The sequence below is a fragment of the Schistocerca gregaria genome, chromosome 1 (assembly GCF_023897955.1).
Source record: "Schistocerca gregaria isolate iqSchGreg1 chromosome 1, iqSchGreg1.2, whole genome shotgun sequence".
Lineage (NCBI taxonomy): Eukaryota > Metazoa > Arthropoda > Insecta > Orthoptera > Acrididae > Schistocerca > Schistocerca gregaria.
Window position 1 is genome coordinate 635,236,253 of NC_064920.1, and position 26,787 is coordinate 635,263,039.

The 26,787-nt window shown below is 40.6% G+C and overlaps 1 protein-coding gene across 1 annotated transcript in view; it reads right to left on the reverse strand.

The window, feature by feature from the left end:
* The window catches only part of LOC126360237 (exosome complex exonuclease RRP44), a 167,841-nt gene that overhangs the window by 86,540 nt on the left and 54,514 nt on the right, over positions 1–26,787 (reverse strand). Inside the window, exons 5-7 of the mRNA XM_050007693.1 lie at positions 25,762–25,994; positions 18,125–18,254; positions 15,321–15,454 (exon numbers count right to left, since the gene is read on the reverse strand). Coding sequence (XP_049863650.1) covers positions 15,321–15,454; positions 18,125–18,254; positions 25,762–25,994 — 497 coding nt within the window. The remainder of the gene's footprint in view (positions 1–15,320; positions 15,455–18,124; positions 18,255–25,761; positions 25,995–26,787) is intronic.

Sequence of the window (26,787 nt, forward strand, 5' to 3'; positions counted from 1 at the left end):
GCCAACTAGCTCTACAATTTCAAGTTGGTATTTTTTGCTGGTTTGTTGTCTGACCCTAAAATAAATTTGACAAATCAGCAATTCACCTTACCACAATCTTCAGTTTCTAAGTCTTGTTAAACTGTTGGCAACTACAGCAGGACAAAATTTCATACCACAGAAATACTTAATTTTTAGTTTTATTTAGTACTATTTATTTTTTATGGGCGGGGCCAAGTTCCATTCAAATAGTTAAAGTGGGAGACAGGCTGCATTACTGATCAAAGAGTGCTAGACCCCTGGAGATCTCCTTTGCCAACTGTCTTCACACCAAAAAATTCATAGCATGAGTCTTTGTATGTGTAGTTGTAGTTGTGAGCTTGTACATCCATAGCATTCCTTAGAAGTAAAGGTTTTTTTTATCCATTTCTCATGGTGAATTGTGAAGAAGATCGAATGTTCAAAAGAATTTACATAACAAAAAAATCTACACTTTTTGCAGCTAATAATAATCAAACGCTTCACCCATGGGAAAGCGCAACGTGTGAGATTTCCTCTGCGAATATTTTCCACTTTTGTCCATTCACATGCTGCCATCTGTAAGGGAGAGAGGTGTACCACTGCCAACTTCCAAGTCATGCGGTTTCCATTTAGTGAATGTTTCTACATCTATATGTACACACACACTTCACAAGCCACTGTACAGTGTATGACAGAGGGTAGAATGTACACAACACTAGTAGTCATTTCCCTTCTTAATTCCATTCACAACTGGACTGAGGGAAAAACGACTGTCTGTAGGCCTCTGTATGTTCCTCCTGTCTTCGCAGTCCTTCTGCAAAAAGTATGTTGGAGGTAGTAGAATTGCTGCAAACATCTGTCCTATAAATTTTCTCAACTGGTTGAAACAGATTTGCTAAATACAAATAACTTTGTGTTAGGCACAGAAAAATTTAAGTGCTTGTTTTTCCCGCACGACGTTCGAGAGTGGAATGGTAAAGAGACAGCTTGAAGGTGGTTCATTGAACACTCTGCCAGACACTTTATTGTGAATAGCAGAGTAATCACTTAGATGTAGATGTTCTACCTGTTGGTGGCATACAAACATTTGTGTAACATCTACACCTGCTACAGCTGATGCAAAGTTATTCACATTTAGGGGATTTATTGTGATATAATTCTGAACAGCTGTGTATCATCATCAGCAATTTAAATAAAAGTTTCTCCACAGTGGGAATTCCAGGTAAAAATATCAACAGTGTAGGAAAAGATAGAATGCCACTTGCCGTAAAGAAGACATGTTAAGTTGGAGACAGGCACAATCAAAAGACACTTACATAAAATTTTCAGCCACAGCCTTCATCAGCAAACGAGAAACACACACCATTCATATACACATGACTGCCAACTCTGGCAGCTAAGGGCAGAATGCAGTTGCCACACAGGGTGCAAGTAGCAATCAGAAAGGTGTGGGGAAGGGGAAGGGATAGTAGTGTATGGGTCGAAGGAGAGACGAATGCTGTCTGATGGAATGTGAAGGGGCCAGAATGGCAACAGGGGCAGTGTCAGTTGATAGTGGGACAGGGAGGGGAGAAGGAGGGGTGGGAATGGACTGAAAAAGGAGCAGAACAGGGAAAGATGGGCCTGTGCATTGGCAGAAGATGCCAAACAAAGAGGGTGGGAGACACGAATGGGGAGGAGATAATAGGACAAAGGGAATGAAAACTGTTGTGAGGGGGACAGAATGTTACCATGGGTAACAATTTCCACCACCTCTATCTTCTCATAGGAAACTGTTAGACTGAGGGAGTGGGAACAGTAAGTTACCACAGGTAACATTTCAACACTCTCTGTCCCACCACTTCCTCACCTCTCTCATCTCCCACACTCTTTGTTTGCTGCCCTCTGCCAACACACCTGCCCATCTTTCCCCACTCCTCTCCTTTTTCACTCCTTTTCCCTCACCCCCCTGCCCCTGTTGGTATTAAATTCCCTGCACATTCTAACAGACAAAGTTCATCTTTCCCCCCACCCATACACTGGTATCCCTTCCCCTTCCCAACCTTCTTCAGATTGCTCCTTGCATCCCACATGATAGTTGCATCCCGGCCTGAGCTGCCAGAGTTGGTGGTCATGTGTGCATGAGGTGTGCTTGCTTGTGTGTGTTTCTCTCTTGCCAATGCAGGCTGTGGCCAAAATCTTTAAGTAAGTGCCTTTTAATTATGCCTGTCTGCAACTTAATGTCTCTTCTTCAGTAGCAATCTATCTTTCCCTACACCGTTAATTTCTCAATGGCATTTCACAAAAAGGGCATCATCTTCCCTCCAGGGATGGTGTGAACTTGTTGCTACTATAAACACCTCGTGAGTTGTTAAAATGATACAGCAACAAGTATTCAATTTGAGTAGCCCCTAGCATTTTGATGAAGTTTGTCATCTGCTTTTAAACACAACTGTTGCCCATGATGAAGATGAAGTTGCAGAATAAGTTGTTGTTGAATGAGAAGTGGGTTTGGTACCAAGTGACCGTGAGGATTCAGATGGTAAAGAGGATTCCATGGTGAATGACCTGAGTGATGGAAATTGTACTTATTTTGCCATTTTCGAGAAAAAGAAGAATACAATCATCAACAGTTGGTGATGGCCTAAAAGCAGGAAAAAAAGTTGACTGGTACAATACGGGCTTTCACAGGTTCTGCTCTGTAACAATGTGTGAGAACGATTATTTGATATTTCAGTAACATATTTGGTTGTGAAATATGCAAATCAGTCTATTGATATACATCAGTGCCTGTAATACCAGTGACAAAAAGACCTACATCTACAGATGTGAGGGAGATCAAAGCTATAGTCAGTATATTGTGGTTGGCAGGTCAATTTTGAGCCACCGCCTATACTATATGTGGTGCAAGTTCGTGAACATCTTGCCGACACCTATTCATGAATGTGGGAGTTCTTACATTGCCCTCTCAATAGATATTTTCTTTAATGTCATTTGTTGTTAACAATATGAGCTTATTCACAAGATTCAGCAGCTTTCATTCAGTTAATACTGGGCAGAAATCCAATCTACATTTGGATGCACCTCTCTGACTCTTGTGCAGAAAGGCATGCAGTACTCCAGTGCATCTCTTTATTCTGCGAATAAACACGTGAATAACCTTTCAGGTCTTTTGACATACCCAAGGGTGCAAGATTGATAAGAATGCCATAAATTATCCCCAGAAACTCTACATAATCACAGTGCGAAGCGGACAAAATGTGTAAATGGGTGGTAGTAATTTATGTGCAGAGTCTGTAGGAGCTGAACATGGCATGCAAGAACATGGTATACTCATTTTCAGCACCACTGTGACTGAAAGTATGCTTGAAGGTGTTGCTTATAACACTCCCAAAATACTTTTCTTTGCTAGAAGGAGAAGGATTAAAAGCAGGCACACCAGTTTTTAGTAAGAACTGAGTTACCAGCACTTATTTGGTGCACAATGATGAAAATCTCCTGCCGACAGCCCAAAAAAAAAAAGAGAAGAGAAGAAGAAGAAGAAGAAGAAGAAGAGAAAGAAAGAAAGAAAAAATGGAAAACAACTGGCCAAATGTTTTGTCTAAAACTAAGGAATAAAACAGATTAGAGTTACATTTGAGGTTTCATACCTGATTTCGAGCTTCATCGAAAAGCGCATCAATTGATTCTCTAAATAATTTCGAAGTGGTAGAGGGGGAAAGAAGTGAGATGCAGGAAGAAGGGTTGGGTTGGGTTGGGTAACTAGCGGCTCAGAAGGAGGCCATAGATGTGCTGGTTAGGGATCTAGGAGGGAGGGTGACAGGTGCACGGGCTAGGTATGTGATAAATGGGTACAAGAGCCAGTGAGATGTGGAGCACGATGAAGATGACATGGAAGCGTGGATTGGGAGGGGTGACAGCTCAGGGGATGAGGAAACTGTTGGGTAGAGGGTGAGTGGAAAAAGGGTTAGCAGATATTAAGGTCAAGAGGATTATCAGAGCAAAGGGTGTGCAAGGATAACTACACCTAAATAATTTAGAATAGAGTTAGCCTTGCAACACATCCTTCATTCCCATAATCCTCCTTATCTCAATCGCCACTAATCCACTGTCCCCACATTCTCTACTCAACATTTTCCCCTACCTCTGTTTCGTCATACCCTCCCAATCCACATCTCCATGTCATCTTCATCATGCGCTGGGTTGCATCTCACTGGCTCCAATAGCCATGTACCACTTGCCTAGCCCACATACCTACCACCCCTCCCTCCCACATTCCTAGCCAGCACATCTGATTGTTTCCCTCTGAACTGCTAGCTACCAATCCCTAGCCCCTCTTCCTGCTTCCTGCCACTTTCTCCCTCTATCAACCCCATCAGATGCAACCCTCACTCCACTTGATTCCACCTGCCGATCACCAGCATTGTGTGGAGTTGATTTTGGGGGAGGAGGCCAAACTGCGAGATCATCGCTCTCATTACATTTAGGAAGGATGGGGAAGGAGGTCGGGTGTATCCTTTCAAAGGAACCATCCCGGCAGTTGCCTGAAGCGATTTAGGGAAATCACAGAAAACCTAAATCAGGATGGCCAGATGTGGTATTGAACCGTCGTCCTCCCAAATACGAGTCTAGTGTGCTAACCACTGCACCACCTCACTTGGTCCAGCATTGTGTGGCTAGCCAGCATGATGTATGGGCGCGAGATGTATGTGTACTTTAGCTCATCAAAGGATTTTTTTTTAAAGCTACCACGTTTTAAGTTTTCTTTCTCTTTTGTGTGTGCCTGTCAATGACTCAACAGTATTGCTATTTAGTGAGTAGTCCACTTTACTGCTAAATTATTTACATTGTGCCAGAACTTTCCTTATTATACATATGTTTCTCTAATCTATTTTATTTCTTACTTTTAGACAAACTGTTTCACAAAACATTTGATCATTTTTTATCAAACAATGGAAAATCCAGGATGGAATGTAACAATATTATGAGAAGGATTGTTGCTACTCACCATATAATGGAGATGCTGAGTCGCAGATAGGCACAACAGAAAGATTTTCACACTTAAAGCTTTCGGCCAATGGCCTTTGTCAGCAACAGACAAACAAACACACACTCACGCAAACGCAACTCACACACATGACTGCAGTCTCAGGCAACTGAAACCACACTGCAAGCATCAGCACCAGTGCATGATAGGAGTGGTGATTGGGTGGGGGAAAGGGGGAGGCTGGGGCACGTAGGGGGAGGAATAGTATGGTGGGAATGATGAACAGTGAAGTGCTGCAGGGTAGGCAGCAGGAAGTTGAAAGGTGGGGAGGGGGGTTAGTCGCTGTCCTCACGCATCCAGCCCCTTCCCTACTCCCATTCCAGCACTACACAGCCGTCATTCCACTGCCACACCCAGTCTTTTTTTATTTATTTTATTTTTTCTTTATTTATTTCTAGTTCTCTCCTTTCCTGCTACTTCCCTGCCCCCCCCCCTCCCCAACTCTCCCCTGCCTGGTGCCTAACTTGCAGCACTTCACTGTCCACCTAACTTGCAGCACTTCACTGTCCGCCATCCTCACCTTACTATCCCTCCCCCTCCCCACCCCAGCCTTCTCCTTTCCCCCAACCAGTTGCCATTCCCATCATGCACTAGTGCTGCTGCTCTTAGAATGGTTTCAGTTGCACGAGACTGCAGTCACGTGCGTGAGTGTGTGCGCACACGTATGTTTGTCTACCATGATAGCCAAACTAGACATCATGCTCGTCAGTTTGATACCCCAGTTGTCCATTTCCCACCCCTCATTCAGTTACAAAAATTTGGACCTAAACCCATTGTATATTTTACAGAGTGTCTTGTTTGTACTCCGTTTCAACCTTTAATCAAGAAGGGCAAGCAAGCAGATGAATCAGAAGCTGTAGATGATGAAAATTTTGCTATACTGCAAAGAAAAGAGAAGAGTCAGACGGAAGCATAAAAAAACCAAGTAAATCACCCAGTCTATGAAAGAGGGCAGCTCAATTGTGATCCTTACCAAGTGTCTTTGTTACTTATTCTATGCTCCTTGGACTGCAGTGTGGTTTTGTTGGGCAGTAGAAAAGTGTTGTAAGTGGATGTTTTAAATTTTTATTTCAATGAGTTCAGAAGATGAGACAAAAATTGATGAATGAACAGAGAAAAAGAATAGACTGTTTAAATCGTTTTGTCGTTATCATAGAAGCTGAAAGGATTGAAATACTGTGCAATTTCAATCATTTTGAAGCTCACAAGGAGCAGAATCACTATATGTGTTACTCAATTCTTTCCTCTGAGAGGAGAGAGGAGAAGTTGAGGAAAGTTAAATAGGAATGGCAGGTTACTCAGATCCCATAATGAGGGAGAGACACCTGTTGTTATAACAATGGCCTGTTTCCATAAAACACAGTGTATATTTGACGTCTATATCATTGTCTGCATGTATGATACTTAGGGTGTGCCCAATTTCCATTCCACCCTACCGGTGGTCAAAGCAGTGCACATGGATATGGAAACTGTCAATAGGACATGACATTCAGACTGATTTGGATCATCTTTTTTTAGGATAAATTGATGGGTGCACCTGTGAGTCCAATGTGTATTTCCTGAATAGTGCAATGGATTCTTTCTGAGAGGCTCTTTGTGAGGTCCACCATACAGTCATGGTTACATTAATCAGCCCCTAACATTTTAGGCACTGTTCATATTTTTAAAATTATTTGCCTTAATTGAGACTGAATGTCAGAAGCTGGTATTCTCCATGGTTCTTTCACTGTAGTTTGCTCAGCATTTCAGTCAGTCATTTCATTTGCTACAATACCGAAGAGGCTTTGAATCAAAATGAATGTTGCTGGCATTGCGAAGCTCAGCTAATTGCTCCTGGATGTCAGTAATTTATGTTCGTAGTGGTTGCTGATGTAACTATTTTCTTTGGAAAAAAATCAGTCTCATTGAGTTAACAGATTGCTACTTATTGTAAAGATGAAGTGCTGAGTAGCAGACAGGCATGACAAAAACCGTTACACATGAGAGACAAAGGCCTTCCTTAGAAAAGGAAGACACATGTATTTTCATGCAAGCAAGGACACCTCACACATACAACTGTTATCTCAGGGTGTTCTGACCAGAATGCAACTGAAACGCAATGAACAGGTGCAACAACAGGCAATAGAGTGGAGAAGGGGCAGTGTTAATAGGAGAAAAGGGGGGGGGGGGGGTTGAGAAATCAGCAATGCCTGGCAGAGACTGCAGGGTCTAGAGGTGACAGGACAAAGCTGCCAAGTGCAGCACTGAAAGTCTGGCACATGGTGACAGCATATCTGCAGGGATGGGTGCTCCCTTGTCCACAATCAGATTTCCCCCACCATATACCCACACATCCACAATTCTCCCATCATCCCCAAGAACCAGCACCAAAGGAGCACACTGTTTGTCACTACAATACCACCCAAAACTGGAACAACTTAATCACATCCTTCGACAGGGCTTTGGTTATATATCATCAGTCCCTGAAATTAGGGACATCCTCCCAAAGATCCTTGTCACCCCTTCTAAGGTGATACTCCATTGCCCACCCGACTTTCACAACATCCTAGTCCATCCATATGCCACTCCCAAACCCAAACCTTTGCCACAGGGATCATATCCCTGTGGAAGACACACGTGCAACACCTGCCCAATCCGCCCAAGCAGCACTTCTTATTCCAATCCTATCACAAGCTTATTCTACTCTATCAGAGGTCAGGCCACCGAACAAAACATGCTTGATTTCAATGGCTGCTTCACAATCTGGGCCATCTGGATCCTCCACTCGACCACCAGCTTTTCTGAACTGTGCCAACTGGAGTTATCCTTAGAACACATTCTCTATTTCCCAAATCATCCCTTCCTCAACCAACAGTAACATACTGCCCCACACCCTTCACCGAAATATTTCTGTCCCCTCTGTCCTATTACCTCCCCCTACCTTTCACTCTCATTGTGCGCTGCTCCTGCATCTGGCAGCTTTTTCCTGCCACCTCTAGTCCCTGCACACTCCGCCAGGAAGTGCTGATTCCTCTTTCCCCACCTGAATCCCGTTATCCCTCCACCTACCTTCCCCAACTCTGGATTGTTGCCCACTTTCAACATGCCTCAGTTGCAATCTGATCGGAGTGTCCGAAGATAGCGGTCATGTATGTGTAAGGCGTGCTTGCTTGTTTGAAAGTGTGTGTGCTTTCTTTTCTACAGGAGGCTTTGGCCAAAAGCTCATTTGTAACAGTCTTTTTGTCATCTCTTTTGTGAATAGCAATATATCATTTTCCACAGTTTAATCGAGTTAATATAAAGATACCCACACAAGCAGCTGTTCAATGGAGGAAGGATATGAGCAGCTTTCAAATCACTTGTGTGGTTACGAAGTTACACATGGTGAAGGAGCTTGTTGGTATAGTGTCTACTTCATTGTATATACAAAGCATTTCAGGAGAGTGTGAGAGTATCAGTGTTTATTCAATCTCATTACATATAGACCTATATATTATTGATCTTTGAAGGTTGTCAGTTGTCATTATATAAGGGACAATAAAAGGAAAATGAGGCAGATGAAATAAAGTATGTAAACAGTTTATTACATTTCAAAAGAAATTGCCATAACTGTTAATATATTTATCCCACTGTGAGAAAACGAAAAAAAAAAAAAATTGTTGCCAATGGGACCATGACTATACCCAGCTGGGTCCATATGCTGCTAAGGTTGTTTTGATATGCTGCAGAAGTTTCACTGGGAAGTCCTTACACATCCTCCATATAGTCCCGATCTCTCCCCAAGTGATTTCCATATTTTTGGTGCCCTGAAGAAAGATATCTGTGGTGGTGATTTATTTCAGATGACAAGGAGCACATCTGGGTACAATCATGGTTCCATAGGCAACAGCAAAAATTTTTCCATGAAGACTTTGACAATCTTGTTTCGCAGTGAGATAAATGTATTAATAGCTATGGCATTTACTGCTGAAATACTAACACGTTTACTTACTATTTTTTGATCTGTCTCATTTTGATCTGATTGCCCCATAACAAGGATGTAACCGCAAGGGATTGGCTGTGGGATGGAGGGGGGGCGGAGTGGGGGACTGGTGTCCAGACCCCCTTCCTTATCACCTAAACGAAATTTCATGCGACCTAGCTGACATGTAATGAAACTGAAAGATATAAGGCATGATCAAAAAGTTTCCATTTGAAGGCATTGCTGGAGCATGTATGCAATGCAATATGACTTCCATGTGGGTGTACAAGCACCGACATGTGGGCAAGGGATTAGTGTGGCATTTGTGCCTTTCTGATGTGCGTCCGGTAAATGCTGAAACATGAACTATGGTGATATTATTACCAAATGCATCAAAACAGAATCAATGTGCTGTTATTCTTTTCTTGGCAGCCAAAGGACAATAAACGATAGAGATATGTATTGGAGAACGAAGAGTGTGTATGGCGCAGCACTGCTGTCGAAAACCACCACTGTGAATGGTGCACCAAGTTTGATGCTGCTTCTTGGTGGCGCACGTCCCCATGTTGCAAATGTCCTAATGTAAAAGTTATGCCCACCCAAGTGGAAGACACTCTAGCAACTGCCCTACGGTACCGACCTCTCCTGATGTGGTTATCATGCCTCCAGTCCCTTCTCTCTCTCTCTCTCTCTCTCTCTCTCTCTCTCTCTCTCTCTCTCTCTCTCTCTCTAGAAAGAAACTTCCACATGGGAAAAATATATTAAAAACAAAGATTCCAAGACTTACCACGCGGGAAAGCGCCGGCAGACAGGCACATGAACAATCCTCCCCACTCCACCAAGAGTGTCTTTCCGCCGTCCACCTAACCTTCGTAACCTCTTGGTTCATCCCTATGAAATCCCCAAACCACCTTCCCTACCCTCTGGCTCCTACCCTTGCAACCGCCCCCGGTGTAAAACCTGTCCTATGCACCCTCCCACCACCACCACTCCAGTCCTGTAACCCGGAAGGTGTACACAATCAAAGGGAGAGCCACATGTGAAAGCACCCACGTGATTTACCAACTGACCTGCCTGCACTGTGACGCTTTGTATGTGGGAATGACCAGCAACAAACTGTCCATTCGCATGAATGGACACAGGCAGACAGTGTTTGTTGGTAATGAGAATCACCCTGTGGCTAAACATGCCTTGATGCACGGCCAGCACATCTTGGCACAGTGTTACACCGTCCGAGTTATCTGGATACTTCCCACCAACACCAACCTATCCGAACTCCGGAGATGGGAACTCGCCCTTCAGTATATCCTCTCTTCTCGATATCCGCCAGGCCTCAACCTCCGCTAATTTCAAGTTGCTGCCGCTCATACCTCACCTGTCTTTCAACAACTTCTTTGCCTCTGTACTTCCGCCTCGACTGACATCTCTGCCCTTACTCTTTGCCTTAAATATGTCTGCTTGTGTCTGTGTATGTGCGGATGGATATGTGTGTGTGTGTGCGAGTGTACACCTGTCCTTTTTTTCCCCTAAGGGAAGTCTTTCCGCTCCCGGGATTGGAATGACTCCTTACCCTCTCCCTTAAAACCCACATCCTTTCATTTTTCCCTCTCCTTCCCTTTCATTTTTCCCTCTCCTTCCCTCTTTCCTGACGAAGCAACTGCCAGTTGCGAAAGCTCGTAATTCTGTGTGTGTGTTTGTGTGTTTTGTTCATGTGCCTGTCTGCCGGCACTTTCCCGCTTGGTAAGTCTTGGAATCTTGGAAGCTCTTTGCCTTTAAATATGTCTGCTTGTGTCTGTGTTTGTGCGGATGGTGTGTGTGTGTGTGTGTGTGTGTGTGTGTGTGTGTGTGTGTGTGTGTGTGTGTGTGTGTGTGTGTGTGTGCGAGTGTACACCTGTCCATTTTTTCTCCTAAGGGTAGTCTTTCCGCTCCCGGGATTGGAATGACTCCTTACCCTCTCGCTTAAAACCCACATCCTTTCGTCTTTCCCTCTCCTTCCTGAAGAAGCAACCATCGGTTGCGAAAGCTAGTAATTCTGTGTGTGTGTTTGTGTGTTTTGTTCATGTGCCTGTCTGCCGGCGCTTTCCCGCTTGGTAAGTCTTGGAATCTTTGTTGGCAGTTACGGATTTCTTCTCACAGCAGGACACAATGTTTTACCAAATGGGTTTCTTCAACCTGGTGAGTGTGTGGAATGACTGCCTCACAGCCTACAGTGATTTTGGCTGAGTGGCATACCAATTCCGAACTGTTTGGCCCTCGAGTGGGAACTTTTTAATTACCCTCATATTTTGATTTCAATCATATGACAAAAAATGTGTCATAAATAAAATAGAAAGAAACTTCCACATGGGAAAAATATATTAAAAACAAAGATTCCAAGACTTACCAAGCGGGAAAGCGCCGGCAGACAGGCACATGAACAAAACACACAAACACACACACAGAATTACGAGCTTTCGCAACTGGCAGTTGCTTCGTCAGGAAAAAGTGTATGTGCGAATGGATATGTGTGTGTGTGTGTGTGTGTGTGTGTGTGTGCGAGTGTACACCTGTCCTTTTTTTCCCCTAAGGGAAGTCTTTCCGCTCCCGGGATTGGAATGACTCCTTACCCTCTCCCTTAAAACCCACATCCTTTCATTTTTCCCTCTCCTTCCCTCTTTCCTGACGAAGCAACTGCCAGTTGCGAAAGCTCGTAATTCTGTGTGTGTGTGTTTGTGTGTTTTGTTCATGTGCCTGTCTGCCAGCGCTTTCCCGCTTGGTAAGTCTTGGAATCTTTGTTTTTAATATAAAATGTGTCATAATATTGATAGTGAACAAGCCAATGACAGATTTAAACTATCGATATATTGACAGCACTACTGGCTATTGCTTATCTCTCTTTTTTTCTGACCGACTACTGTACATTGCTGAAGTCCAACTACTGTACATTTTTGGAATTACTTGAGTTTAGTTGTAGTTTTGTAATCAGATCAGTTCTTACTTGCAGCTGAAAACAACATAATGCTGCCATTTACTGTTTTTTATGTTTCTGTGTTATGTGGTGCAATAGTTTCTAATTATGGATAAGTTTGTAGCAAACTGACTATCCATAACAGTTTCATGTTAGGATGGAAATCGTTATTTCAAGACCGGCAGAACTTTGGGGTTGCAATATTCCAATACTTCACAAGGCAGTAGAGCAGTAAACATCATTACAAATAACATTAACTTAAAATCAGTGCAGAAAAATGCACTTCGATTTGCATATGTTGCTCAAAATCGCATTGCTCCACAAAAATGTTGGCTGGACGGTAATGGTTGCATTTCTTTAAAAAAATTGGTCAGAATTCCTCCATAACAGTTTCATGTTAGGCCGGTATTACACTATCAAATTTCTTTGTCAAAGATTTGATCAAATATTGATAAAATATATATGACAAAGATTTTTGACATGGCACTAAAAAGGGGTATTACACTGTCACCATACTTTTCGTTAAAGTTCAAGTTGGCTGACAACAACAACTTGCAACTTGTTATTGTTGAGAAGAGAAGCGGGGATGGGGGGAGGAAGTGTACCTGGGTGAAGCCATGGGTTTTACGATGACACAATAAAAGCATTCAACAAAATTTGTTATGTGAGCTTATAGTGGAGGACGTGAGGTCATACATCAATTACTTAGGAATGGATGAGTATACATTTCAGGATGTGCTCAGTGAAGTGTATCCTTGTATCACAAAGCACAATACTCAATTAAGAACTGCTATATCAGCAGAAGACAGGCTCACTGTAACACTCCAATTCCTTGCTGCAGGAGATAGTTAGGTTAATGCTGCTTCTTGGTTCTTAATCTATTTTTGTGAATTCAGGGTGCCTCACATAAAGCACTTCATCAGCTTCATACATCTCTATTAATTTTGTTGTTGTTGGTACACACCAATTGTATTTACCGGAATGTTTATAAAAACATTACAGATGACAGAACGCTGCAGTGATGCTAACGCTCCCCGAGGTAACATGTCACACTGCAGTGAACAGAAGATAGGCGACTTCTTTGATCAGATCTACAGCAAGGCCCTAGATTTGATCAAATTTATTTGACGACAGACGAGATTTGACACAGTTCCCTATTAAACCATTAAATGTCTTTGACAACGATATTTGACAGTTTTTATGGAGATTTTATGGTAAATGTTCAGAGAGGTACTTCATTGATTCAGATCAACCAAGTGAAATGTATAGATGGATAAGTGTTTAGATTATGGAGGAATGACAACTGATGGTCTAGGCTCTGGTCTTATTGATAATTAGTTTGTGTGTTTTCTCTGGGAGAATACAGAGTGGGTTATCGTGTTTATTTGTTTTACCTATATGTCTGCTTTATATCTTTAACCTTTCTAAACACATGACGAAGCCAAAATCCTGTATCCCAATCATACCTACTGCTGAAAGAGTGAGCTTTTCCCATGTTTTACAAAGTATCTGTTGAACATACACTGTGTGATCAAAAGGGTCTGGACAACCCCAAAAACATCCCTAGGTCCACTGTTTCCGATGTGATAGTGAATTGGAAACATGAAGAGACATGAACAGCACAAAAGCGTACAGGCCGACCTTGTCTGTGGACTGACAGTAGAAGAGGGTTGTAACGTGTAATAGGCAGACATCTATCCAGACCATCACACAGGAATTCCAAACTGCATCAGGATCAACTGCAAGTACTATGACAGTTAGGTGGGAGGTGAGAAAACGTGAATTTCATGGTCGAGCAGCTGCTCATAAGCCACACATAATGCCGGTAAATGCCAAACGACACCTCACTTGGTGTAAGGAGTGTAAACATTGGATGATTGAATTGTTGAAAAATGTGTGGAGTGATGAATCACAGTATACAATGTGGTGATCTGATGGCAGGGTGTGGGTATGGCAAATTCCTGGTGAACGTCATCTGCCAGTGTGTGCAGTGCCAACATTAAAATTTGGAGGTGGTGGTGTTATGGTGTGGTCTGTTTTTCATGAAGGGGGCTTGCAATCCTTGTTGTTTTGTGTGACACTATCACAGCACTGGCCTACATTAATGTTTTAAGCACCTTCTTGCTTCCCACTGTTGATGAGCGACTGCATCTTTCAACATGATCGAGCACCTGTTCATAATGCATGGCCTGTGGCAGAGTGGTTGTATGACAATAACATCCCTACAATGGACTGGCCTGCACAGAGTCCTGACCTGAATCCTATAGAACACATTTGGGATGTTTTGGAACACCGACTTCATGCCAGGCCACACCGACTGACATCGATACCTCTCCTCAGTGTAGCACTCCATGAAGAATGGGCTGCCATTCCCAAAGAAACCTTCCAGCACCTGATTGAATGTATGCCTGCGGGAGTGGAAGCTGTCATCAAGGCTAAGGGTGGGCCAACATCATACTGAATTCCAGCATTACTGATGGAGGGTGCCACAAACTTGTTAGTCATTTTCAGCCAGGTGTCCAGATATTTTTGATCACATAGTGTAGGTATTAAAATTCATGGAGAAGAAATAAAAACTTTGAGGTTCGCCAATGACATTGTAATTCTGTCAGAGACAGCAAAGGACTTGGAAGAGCAGCTGAACGGAATGGACAGTGTCTTGAAAGGAGGATATAAGATGAACATCAACAAAAGCAAAACGAGGATAATGGAATGTAGTCGAATTAAGTTGGGTGATGCTGACGGAATTAGATTAGGAAATGAGACACTTAAAGTAGTAAAGGAGTTTTGTTATTTAGGGAGTAAAATAACTGATGATGGTCGAAGTAGAGAGGATATAAAATGTAGACTGGCAATGGTGAGGGAAGCGTTTCTGAAGAAGAGAAATTTGTTAACATCGAGTATAGATTTAAGTGTCAGGAAGTCGTTTCTGAAAGTATTTGTATGGAGTGTATGGAAGTGAAACATGGACGATAAATAGTTTGGACAAGAAGAGAATAGAAGCTTTCGAAATGTGGTGCTACAGAAGAATGCTCAAGATTAGATGGGTAGATCACGTAACTAATGAGGAGGTATTGAACAGAATTGGGGAGAAGAGGAGTTTGTGGCACAACTTGACAAAAAGAAGGGACCGGTTGGTAGGGCAGTGTGGAGGGTAAAAATCGTAGAGGAAGACCAAGAGATGAATACACTAAGCATATTCAGAAAGATGTAGGTTGTAGTAAGTACTGGGAGATGAAGAAGCTTGCACAGGATAGAGTAGCATGGAGAACTGCATCAAACCAGTCTCAGGACTGAAGATCACAACGACAACAGTAACAACAGTGTAGGTACTGAAACAAGATTTCAAAGTTTTATGATTGTATTAAATCATCACATACAACACTTTTGAAACAGAATTCACTTACATCTTCTAAAGCGCAGACTTGTAGAATACCACAGTACTGCCTCCACTTTCTTTGTATTATTCCAACAACGACACCTGTTGGCTGAACATCCTTAGCTTGCTGCTGTGTTTCTAGAGCTTCTTCATTCAAATTACCTAAACAGAAATAAAATGTTAACTTATTGTAATCTGTCTGCAAGGTAGTTATTCACTCAAATAGAGCACATTGTCATGACTCTCTATGCTAACAAAGTGACATTTTATTGTACCAGACTGGCCGACAGTAGCATCTAGAGTGTGAGTCAAAAATAAGGATCTTGCTAAACATTATTCATCAAAATTATGGACTTAATATTAAATTGAACTTTTTTAGTTCATTGTGGCTCATGCCAATAATGCAGAATGGACTAACTGTGGAGCAGTACATTATTGTTGCAGTATATAAGGCACTGCTGAAGCTTAGAACCTGGCAGAAGATGATCTTAAAACAGCGTTGCTGCACTCACCTGCGAGAATGGGAGGCAGCTACTACAGCCATTGAAAATCATTCAGGATGGAAACCTCTTGCAAGTCTTTACTACAGCAGTTAAGCAATAATAGCGAAGGAGTATTCTGGAGATACTTGAAACCGATATGCAAAATATAATCTACCATGGTGCTTACGAATATAATATTAAATAATCCACTAAATCCTTCCATTAACTAGTCTTTGTGATATGTGGATCATCAGGAGAAAGTGTTACATGAGCATAAGTTGTGAAACAGTGTTTTCTGAGCAGTGCACACAAGAGCAGGTGAGCAGAATAAGTCGTTAGTCATAGAGAGTAACATTGTTTCAGCATTCAAGTGCATGTAGCCACCCATTTTCAGAAAGTATAACTTTTCTGACAACTTAATATTATCAACAACTTGATACCTGGGGCAGATGAAAAATAGAGTCCTATATCACCTTATACGCATTAAGCCATAAATGGAGGAACAGATAAGGTAATTGTAAAATGACGCCAGTAAATGTCTCTTTACCAATTGTTACCCTTAATGTACTGAAAACTATTAAGGGACAACATGAGCAGATGGAGAGTAATACATGACACTTCAAAAAGATGGAACTTTAATTTTGAGCTTTCCCCATGATAAGGTTAATCCTTCAGTTGGGAAGGCATTCCATTAGCACAGGTATATTACTTTACTTCACAATAAATATTTAACAGACATTAGCAAAAGGTGTTTGACCTCTGCGAAAAGCATTCCCCACTGTCCCCACTCCACCCCATCCCCCACCTTCCTTCCCGTATGTTCTGAACTCATTTAAGTTTCACTGCAGCATAGAAATCATTCCACTGGTGAAGTATTACATTACAGTTGTTTTACAGCCAAGGTGGGTAGTTGAAAGATGATCTACTGTAATTAAACCCATTTATTATCTGCATGCAACACCACCACTGCTACACGTCACAGTGCAGTGTTCATAAATTGATTGGTAAAATGAAAGAAAATTAAGATTTAATGTTCATAGAACAAGTTTAAACTGAACAGTAGGGGAAAGAAATCGGTCTTGTCCTTTTCAAAGGACAGAGATTTAGAGAAACTACAGAAAATATAATCCTCCATAGTCAGGTGGGGATTAAAATCTCAATTTTCCCAAAGATGAGTACAGTGCCCTTAATTAGTGCCCTAACTCTTTTGATGAAAGTTGGTTGATGGTTGTCACGGAGGCCCCAGAGGAAGCAAGAGGGAAGATGCTCACCCAAAGAGGTCCATGTTTTCCTAAGTAGCCTAATACAAACTGTTTGTATCAGATGTCCTTGAGATCTCACATAAATACCTGTTACATCTCACCATCCACTGATGCCTTCTACATGTAAGTCACCTTAAGGCTGTATATATGAATTTTTCTATCACAGTTGTAATTTAGGTGGTGAAACCAAGCTCTTCATGTGTTGAAGAGCAGAAGGCTCAACTATCATGCCTGCTGGGGACTGCTGAAGCGTCTCTGAAGCTTAAGGTAATGGCGAGTGGGTGTGCAGACACACTCACACTATGGTAACTTGTTCGTCTTTTGGATCATGAACTAAATGAAGTTTTAGGATGGAATTGTTATGCTGTGCTACTTATGTTAAATTCAAGAGTTTTTACACACAATTGCAGTGTACATTCGATTTCATAGCATTTTTTGAATTTCTGGTAAAATAATTGCATTTCCTGACATGTCAAATTAATCATTATCACTTTTATTAGAACTCTGAAACAAGCAACAGAACTACTGATTTCCATCAGTATTAAAATAGCATTTTTTAGAGGTTTGTACATTTATCTAGTGTTCCTGCAGGTAAATGTACTGGTGAATTTTTGAAGAACGTGTAATTGAAATATACAAAAGCAATCTTGATAACAGAAACTAGCAGCAAAAATAGTATCACCTTTGGTTATGACATCATTAAAATTTTAAAAATGACTCTTGCAGTAGCACATCACTATATCAACTGGCCATATTTTAGGTGTACTGAAGATAGTATAGATTCCAATGAGTGATGCGGTTTCAATGACAGCTAGCAGTTAGGACACTGTATCTATCTTACTATGCCCACAGTTGCACAGGATTCATTTGTGAGCTATGTACTCCTGGTAGTACAGAAGCAGTAATCCTTTGATCATTTTTCAAAACAAAATACATGTTGTAGAAAGACTAGATTTTGGCTAATTACAAGAATGAAAGTGCTGTTGTTAGGATAACTGATAGACATTCTACAATTATTCTGTTCCAGGAAGATCCCTAAATTATTAAGAAAGTAAACATCAAAAACATTTGTAGTTTCATTCTCATACCTTCACCTTCATCATCATCCTCAAGAACAATATCACTGGAGCTTCTCCACTGATCTTGTGGTAAAATTTTAATAGCTACAATGTCCCCATCAATGGCCCTGTTCAGATTAACACGCCCCTGGATGAGAACCTAAAATGGAAATGAACATTTTAAAATTTGATTATGAACATTTTTGTTGATTAATGGATTGTGAGTAAAATATTTAAAGTTTCTGCTACACTTTATGGAATAGCACAGAACTTAATATCTACCAATAGCTGAACAAGAAAACCAGTGCAACACTGGCATATATACAAAATGATAGAAGCAAATAGCCTGAATCCTTAACTTTGGGATTGTGTAAACGCCTTTCTAGAGAGAGAGAGAGAGAGAGAGAGAGAGAGAGAGAGAGAGAGAGAGAGACCAGACAGGCAACAGGACAAGAATAGAAGGAAAAAATTAAGAATCTGAAATAAATCAGAAAACATGGATGGAAATAAACAATGCAATAATGTACGAATTTACTGAACAGGTGCCTGAATCAGAAAGAGAGAGTATGCTCACAAATATCAGAGGAGAAGGTGGGAGGGGGGCCATGCGGGGTGTGGGGGATGGGGTCATGGGAGAAGAAAGAAAACACAGTGAAAAATAACAGAGGAAACAAAAGGAAAACAAACTAGCTATAATTAAGCACAGATGAATAGCAATATGGTGAAATATTTCAAGACATGCTAAATCCACTTTTATTATGCCGAATAAAACGAGGACAGATTATATCACAATATTTTAATTGATGCAGAACTCAACTTGGCTCATTGAAAATGAGCTTCAGACAAACTACACAAACCAAATAAAAATAGATGAAATCCACAATTTACAATACCAGTTAGTAGCAAAGGAAAATTAAAAAAACAGAAAGCGACAACAGTAGTTGGTGAAAAAAAAAATAGCACAAGAGAGTTAAAAGTCAACATATAAACCAGCAGAAGTAAGCTGAAGAAGAATTCTGGTTACCAGTCGCTTGTATTAAAGCATCTTAGTCACTTCCTAAGAAATTTTAACAACTCCCCCCTTCCGATCAGAAGATGGCCAGATACCTATTGATATAAACAGTTTTTCTTCTATTAAGATGCTGTAGTGTTGCAATTGACATTACTCACAATGTAAAATTAACATTGTCGCTCAGTATCAAGCTTAAGAAATGACAGAAATCACAAAAATAGCCACATGCGCAAGTTATCTGAAGATGAATATGTTGAGAAAAAGCCTAGCAATGGTAAAATTGAGTGACATCAAATAAGTAACGCAACACTTTTTTTTGCTCTCAGTTTTAGTTGAAAAAATGCGGAATTTGTTGTGAGAAACCATGGAATACTTCCACTTCAGTCCCTATACTTTTATTAAATTCAGATAGGTGGCAGCATTACACGTGGCCTTCAAAAAGGCATCTCTAATGAAGATGCATGTCAAGCAGACTGCTGTCATTGAGGGTTCTTTTTTTCTTTCTTTCTTTTTTTTTGTGAAAATCAGAGCATTGCAGATATACATAGGCACTTTTTGGATGTCTACAGAGACCTGGCAGTGAACAAAAGCATGGTGAGGCATTGGGCGAGGTGTCTGTCATCATCGCAACAAAGTCACATAAACCTGTCTGATGATCACGTGTCGGCCGGCCTCACACAGCTGTGACTCCTGCAGTGTTGCAACACACTCATTTAAGGTGATTGAAGGATCGCGATCAAATTCCTCGCTGCTCAACTGGGTGTCTCCGTTGGCAGTGCTGACACTCTCATCCGCCCATCGGGGTACTCAAAGGTATGCGCCCTCTGGGTACTTCGTCACCTAACAGAACACCACAAAGAGCAATGAAGGACCATATGTGTGGAATTGCTTGTGCATTATGAGGCTGGGCATGACAATTTCTTGTTGAACATAGTCACAGGCAATGAAACATGGGTTCATCACTTTGAACCAGAAACAAAACAGCAATAATCGACTGGTGCCATGCAACCTCTCCTCCAAAGAAAATGCTGAGAGCCACACCCTCAGCCAGTAAAGTCATGGTGATGGACTTCTGGGACTCTGAAGGGCTTACTCCGTTTGATGTCCTCCCTCGCGGTGCAATGATCAACTCTGAAGTGTGTTGTGCTACACACCAGAAATTGAAGAAATGATTTCAGCATCTTCATTGCCACAAAAATGCAAGCAAACTTCTCCTTACGAAACTTCCTGGCAGATTAAAACTGTGTGCCCGACCGAGACTCGAACTCGGGACCTTTGCCTTTCGCGGGCAAGTGCTCTACCATCTGAGCTACTGAAGCACGATTCACGCCCAATTCTCACAGCCTTACTTCTGCCAGTATCTCGTATCCTACCTTCCAAACTTTACAGAAGCTCTCCTGTGAAACTTGCACAACTAGCACTCCTGAAAGAAAGGATACCGCGGAGACATGGCTTAGCCACAGCCTGGGGGATGTTTCCGGAATGAGATTTTCACTCTGCAGCGGAGTGTGCGCTGATACGAAACTTCCTGGCATGTCTCCGCAGTATCCTTTCTTTCAGGAGTGCTAGTTCTGCAAGTTTCGCAGGAGAGCTTCTGTAAAGTTTGGAAGGTAGGAGACGAGATACTGGCAGAAGTAAAGTCGTGAGTACCGGGCGTGAGTGGTGCTTTGGTAGCTCAGACGGTAGAGCACTTGCCTGCGAAAGGCAAAGGTCTCGAGTTCGAGTCTCGGTCGGGCACACAGTTTTAATCTGCCAGGAAGTTTCGTATCAGTGCACACTCTGCTGCAGAGTGAAAATCTCATTCTGGAAACTTCTCCTTCTCCATTATGACACAAGGATTCACACAGATCTGCACACCCAAGAGGAGCCCACAAAAATTCACTGGATTGTTCTTCCTCAACCACCCTACATCCCAGATCTTGCACCTTCCTTCCATTTATTTGGTCCAATGAAGGACGCACTCTGCGGGGAACAATACATGGATAAAGGAGAGGTTTTCCATGCACCAGGATGTTGGCTCTGGCGCCGACCAGGAGAGTGATATCCTGCGGGCATACATGCCCTCCCAATGAGGTAGTAAGGTGGTAAGGCCATCACATTGAATAGAGATTATGTTGAAAAATATGGTTTTCTAGCCAGAAGAAAGGAAACTAGTGAGGTGTTTTGGAATCCTCAATTAAAACAAACCTGATTTCAGATTATAAGGATTGCATTATTTACTGAATGCCCCTTGTAATGCCAAATAAAAGAGGGTGTCTGCAGATTTCATTTCTGCTTCACTATCAACAGTTAATCAAAATAAATTTTTAAACAGTAGTTGCAAAAGAGTACGCAACACAGAGAGGAAACGGGCATGAAAGGCCAACAAAGGAAATCAAAGGACTGAAAAAGGAGGAGAAAAGGGCAGCAAAGATAAACGCTAAGATCCAAGAGAAAAAAACAATTTGCTGAAATGAGAAAAGGTTAACGTAAAAAGATAGTTTCACAATTTTAAACGAAACTTTAACTAGAAAAAACAGTATTTGTGTAGCATATCATCTACATAGCCACATTTAATTCCATATCACAACAAATTGATTTTACAACAAATGTTTAGGTGATTTGTTTTGACTTTCTTTAAAGATGGCCTTTGGTGTAGGTTGAAACTACTGAAACTGTAGTTTCTTTGTTCCCTGTGCTGTCTTTGGTACAGCACACTACAAAATGCTGCTACATAAAATGGGCACACTAGACATATGGAGCATAGAAAACAAATGACTTCATTTATATCTGAAAAAGATTGTGCAATGGGTGGAGAACTCTCAAACAAAATCCAATAGCACCATAACACACCTTTACAACCCAGAATACATCAATACTGGAAACCCTCAAAGGGGTGTGATGGCGTCAATACTCTTCTAGGTATATATAAATTATTAATGCCAGTGTCAAACTTAGCATTGTTTTGTGATGACAGTAACATTCTAATTTACGATAAGCCATCAAATGCACAAAGGGACAAAGCTGAAGAAACACTCATCCATCTGGCACGTGTACAAGTACAAAATGTGGATTTCAGACAACAGACGTCACATCAGTGCAGTTTGTGCTATAAAGATTTGACACTGCACAATTTTGTTGTGCCATCAACAAGTGACAGATGTGCACCAATGATAAATTGGAAAAGTGCTTGCTTAGTGTTGTGTTAGGTTCAATATGTCGGAATTTATACTAAACAAGAGCATTCATGGACAGCATTAATTTTTTGTTTTCATTTGAAGAAAACTGTTGCTCGATCATACTGATTTCTTTGAGAAGCTTGTGGTGACCATGCTTCATCACAAGGTATGTGTGAACGATGGTTTCAGCATTTAAAAAATGGTGACTTTGATGTTGCAAACCAGGAATGTGGGAAACCACCAAAAAAACATGAAGATGTGGAATTTGAAGCGCTGTTGAACGAAGATGATTTTCAAACACAAAAACAAGTTGCAGAGCAATTGGGTATTAGTTAACAATCTGTTTCCGGTAGACTACAAGAGTGGGGAAAGATTCAGAAAACTGGTAAATGGGTACCACACAAGTTGAATAACAGGCAAATGGAAAAGTGCGAAAAAACATGTGAGATTTTACTCACTCAGTATGAAAGGAAGTCATTTTTACATCAAATAGTTACAGAGGATGAAAAGTGGATTCACTTGAGAATCCCAAGTGCAAAAAATCATAGGTACACCCAGGCACATCATCCACATTGACTGCATGACCAAATCACTTTGGCAAAAAGACAATGGTCTGTGTTTGATAGGACCAGATGGGCATGGTCTATTACAAGCAGTTAAACCCTGTGGAAATGGTTAATACTAATGTTACCAACAACACGGCTTGAAAAAAGGGCACAATACCAAAAGAGGCAAGACAGTCATTTTTCTTCATGACAATGCTCCTTCACATACAGAAAAACTGACTCACGACACGTTGGAAGGACTCGACTAGGAACTTCTACCCCATGCTGCCTACTCACCAGATTTGGCTCCTTCCGATTACTACTTTTTTGTATTGCTCCATCATGCACTTGCTGAGCAATGCTTTAGCTGTTATGAAGATGTAAAAAAATGGCCCAATGAATGGTTCACAGCAAAAGGGGAAAATTGTTACTGGTGTGGTATTCACAAATTGCCTGAAAGATGGGAAAGATGTATAACAAAAGATGGAGCATACTTTTGGCAAAGCACTATTTATCATTATTCTGAATTTAACATGTTTTTTTGGACAACAAATCCACATTTCATACTTGTACAACAGATATGCAAGTAGATACCAGACAGCAAATTAACCCAACAGGGAAAGAAAAACCACCCACAGTATTTTTTTAAATAAACCTTTACCAACAGTATTAATTTCCAAGTAAGCAGAATATCCAACAGTAACACTCCAAAAGTGAAAGATGAGCTCAGAGAATTTGTATCAAAAACACAGAATTTGTATCAAGAACAAAATTTCTAGGGTGCATGTCAACTCACAACTAAAGTGGACTCAGCATATTACTGTCCTCAGGAAGTGACCAGCTTCAGCACGCTGGGCACTTTTAACAATAAAGTCACTGTGTACAACCTCATGTACCAGAACAACATCTTTTGTACCTGTCCCTTCTGAAATTAATTATGGCATATCCTACAGGGAACAAATGAGTACGCAAACACTCTTTAGGCTAAAAAGGGGCTGTAGGAGTTATAACAAAAAGTAGCAAGAGAACTCACTGCATTGGGTTGTTTAAATGTGGGGGAATTTTGACTGTTTCCTGTTAATACTATAAGCGCAAACAAAGTTGACACTGGGTGTGGTGGCTGATGGGAACAACCATAAAGGCATTTCCCATTTACAGTCGCTTCAATCAACCAGTGCACTACGTGTCAACTTTGTCTGCAAGAATAATACATTCTGCAGACAGTGATCCATGTAAAGAAAGTCATCAACCAGTACATAACAAACAGGTCCCTGCATGAACATGGGACCATATCCAGCTACCTCCCACATCTCAGTATGAAAAACAAAACAATAACCAAAAATAGTATGAGATATAATGGAATTAAATCATAAAACAATCTTCCACAAGTGATCAAAAGACAAAAGAGCTGATCAAAGACGAAAGTGAAATGTACGCCTTCAGGAACATCCTAAAAAAATTTTCTGTTTTCACATTATCAAGGATTACCTGAAATGTAAACTATTCTGCCAATTATTACTTAACTGATGTGATTAAGAGATGTTTTACAATACATTCACAAGAATAGTGAAATACTCTGTACAAATATATGATATAGTAAAGTAAATAATGTATGTATTTATTAATGTGCCTGTACTTACCTAATGTATTTATGAGTCTGTACTATGAACATTTACCCATACAATTTATAATGTCACAGATAGATAAATAAATAAATAAATTTCAGTAATGGTAGCAGCTCCTTCCACACACACATGCAACAAGTTAGTATCATGAGGAGCAATATGCACTGCAATTTCATGACACAGCAAACCACATTTAATTTACCTAATATGGTCATTTATACTCTCATTAAAACACCGTAACAATATCATACTTCACATTTCTGCTTTGATAGGACACACTGACATGCAGACAACATGTCCAGACAATGAAACACAATGCAAATTTCTTCTCTGCAGCCCTCAAACATATAAATAATAGAAGCATTTTGTTTTGTTACTTTGTAAGTAAATCAACATTTATATGTTTCTTTCAGAGTTTCAAAATGCACATTACTTTTGTTGAGTTTACTCTGGGAAACTGTGGTACATTCAAAAGCAAGTTTGCAGTTTGCTAAGTAACTACACTAGTAACACTCATTATGCGTTTCCAACACCGTATTAAACAACCTTCTACAGTACAATAATAATTTCTGGCCCAAGCTGTCGGAATTGGCAGCCACATGTGCGTGAGGAGTGGTTGCTTGTGTGTACGAATGGTATTTGTTTCTTTGTTTCTCTTTTGCTGATGAAGGCCAAAAACTTTGTGTAAGCGTCTTTTAATTGTGCCTACCAGCAACATTACATGTCTCCTTTATGATGAATAGCAATCAATCTCTTCCTACACTGTTAATTTTAAAAAGAGACACAGAGAATTATGAAAGTATAGTTACATTATTTCTTAATTTTAATACTTAGTTTCTATTACAAGTTGCACAGAAAGACTTAATTTCTGAGAAAAACTCTGTGTTGCATAACGTGACAAAAAGTCACATATTGCTCAGGTCTATTAACTAAAGCATTTGTAAAACACAGGCTTTTGGTATAAAAGAGCCACAGTATCAAAGAACAGTCAATGAATATGATTTATTTTCTGTGTTTCCATTACTGTTAAATATCAATTTCAATTCATTGATACAGAGTTGCTTGTATGCAAAGTAAAAACAGAAAAATTATAGCAGCTTACATGGTAAGGAAAGTTAAGGTAGGATGCATTACAACACTCTTGGCTATGAATGATCTTAGTAGGTACGCTCTAATCGTAATGTAACTCTAACTGTAATTTAACACTAAAAATAAATAAAAAAGTAAGCATGCACACACGCGCGCGCACACACACACACACACACACACACACACACACACACACACACACACACACACACACACAAAATTACATTTAGCATCTTACCGACTTTTCGTAGCTTTCTACATTTACACTTCCTTCCAAACAGTTTTCACGAGATGCATAAAAAGTACCCGAATGATACTTTCCAGCTTTAATTCCTCTTTGAATTTCAGCCAAACTTAGATGTTTTGGAAACTGTGCCTTTCCTTTATCATCAAAAGACTGCATTTGATCCAAGCTCACCATCTTGTCTTGGAGCTCAGGGCAATCAACCAGGCTACCGACATATTGTCTGACTGGAAAAAGAAGTTCATATACAAACATTTGTATTATTGTAGTAACAGAACAAAGTAACTTAAAAATACAGCAATTGACCAAACTGAAAGTAGCAACAAGAATGTTGCATTTTGGGGTGATATTGAAAATATTATAGCACGTGGGCAGTGTGACTGAGGGCTGACATAAAATACGTGTGGTGTTATGTGAAGTTGTGTGCATGGTCCACACGTCTGACAGAGACTGAATGTGTAACTGTTGCGCCAAGTTCCATGATTGAGAAGGTTTTGTCCATCATGACTACAATCCTCTGGGCCACTTCGTTTATGAGGACAGCCTAAATGCACTTCACATGTTGACTAGTGCAATACAATGCAGACACAATGATCACATAGGTATCAATGCTGGAACATAATTTATTGAATATATGTTGTTATGTTTCATGCTAGCAAATGTAACCCTGGATGCTCTCCATTCTGTAGACGCAACATTCTCCTCATTAGCTCTAGGATAAATCATAGACATCAGAGCAGGTAAGTTTACAGGATATTATACAATTTAATCATATGTCACTGTGTCATCCAATTTTTGACAGTTTTCATTTCCTCCACTAGAATCATTTACTTTACTTAGTCCAATATTTCATCAATTAACATACTAAATTAACAAGACAGACTTTTAGCATGCTGTATTATATTTTGTATCTTTTTCATTCTTCAATCATTTATATCATTTAAGTGTTAAATTATTGCTTTGCAATATTCAAATGTAAAATATTTTCAAGCCATACATTCCTGTTATTTAAAATAACAA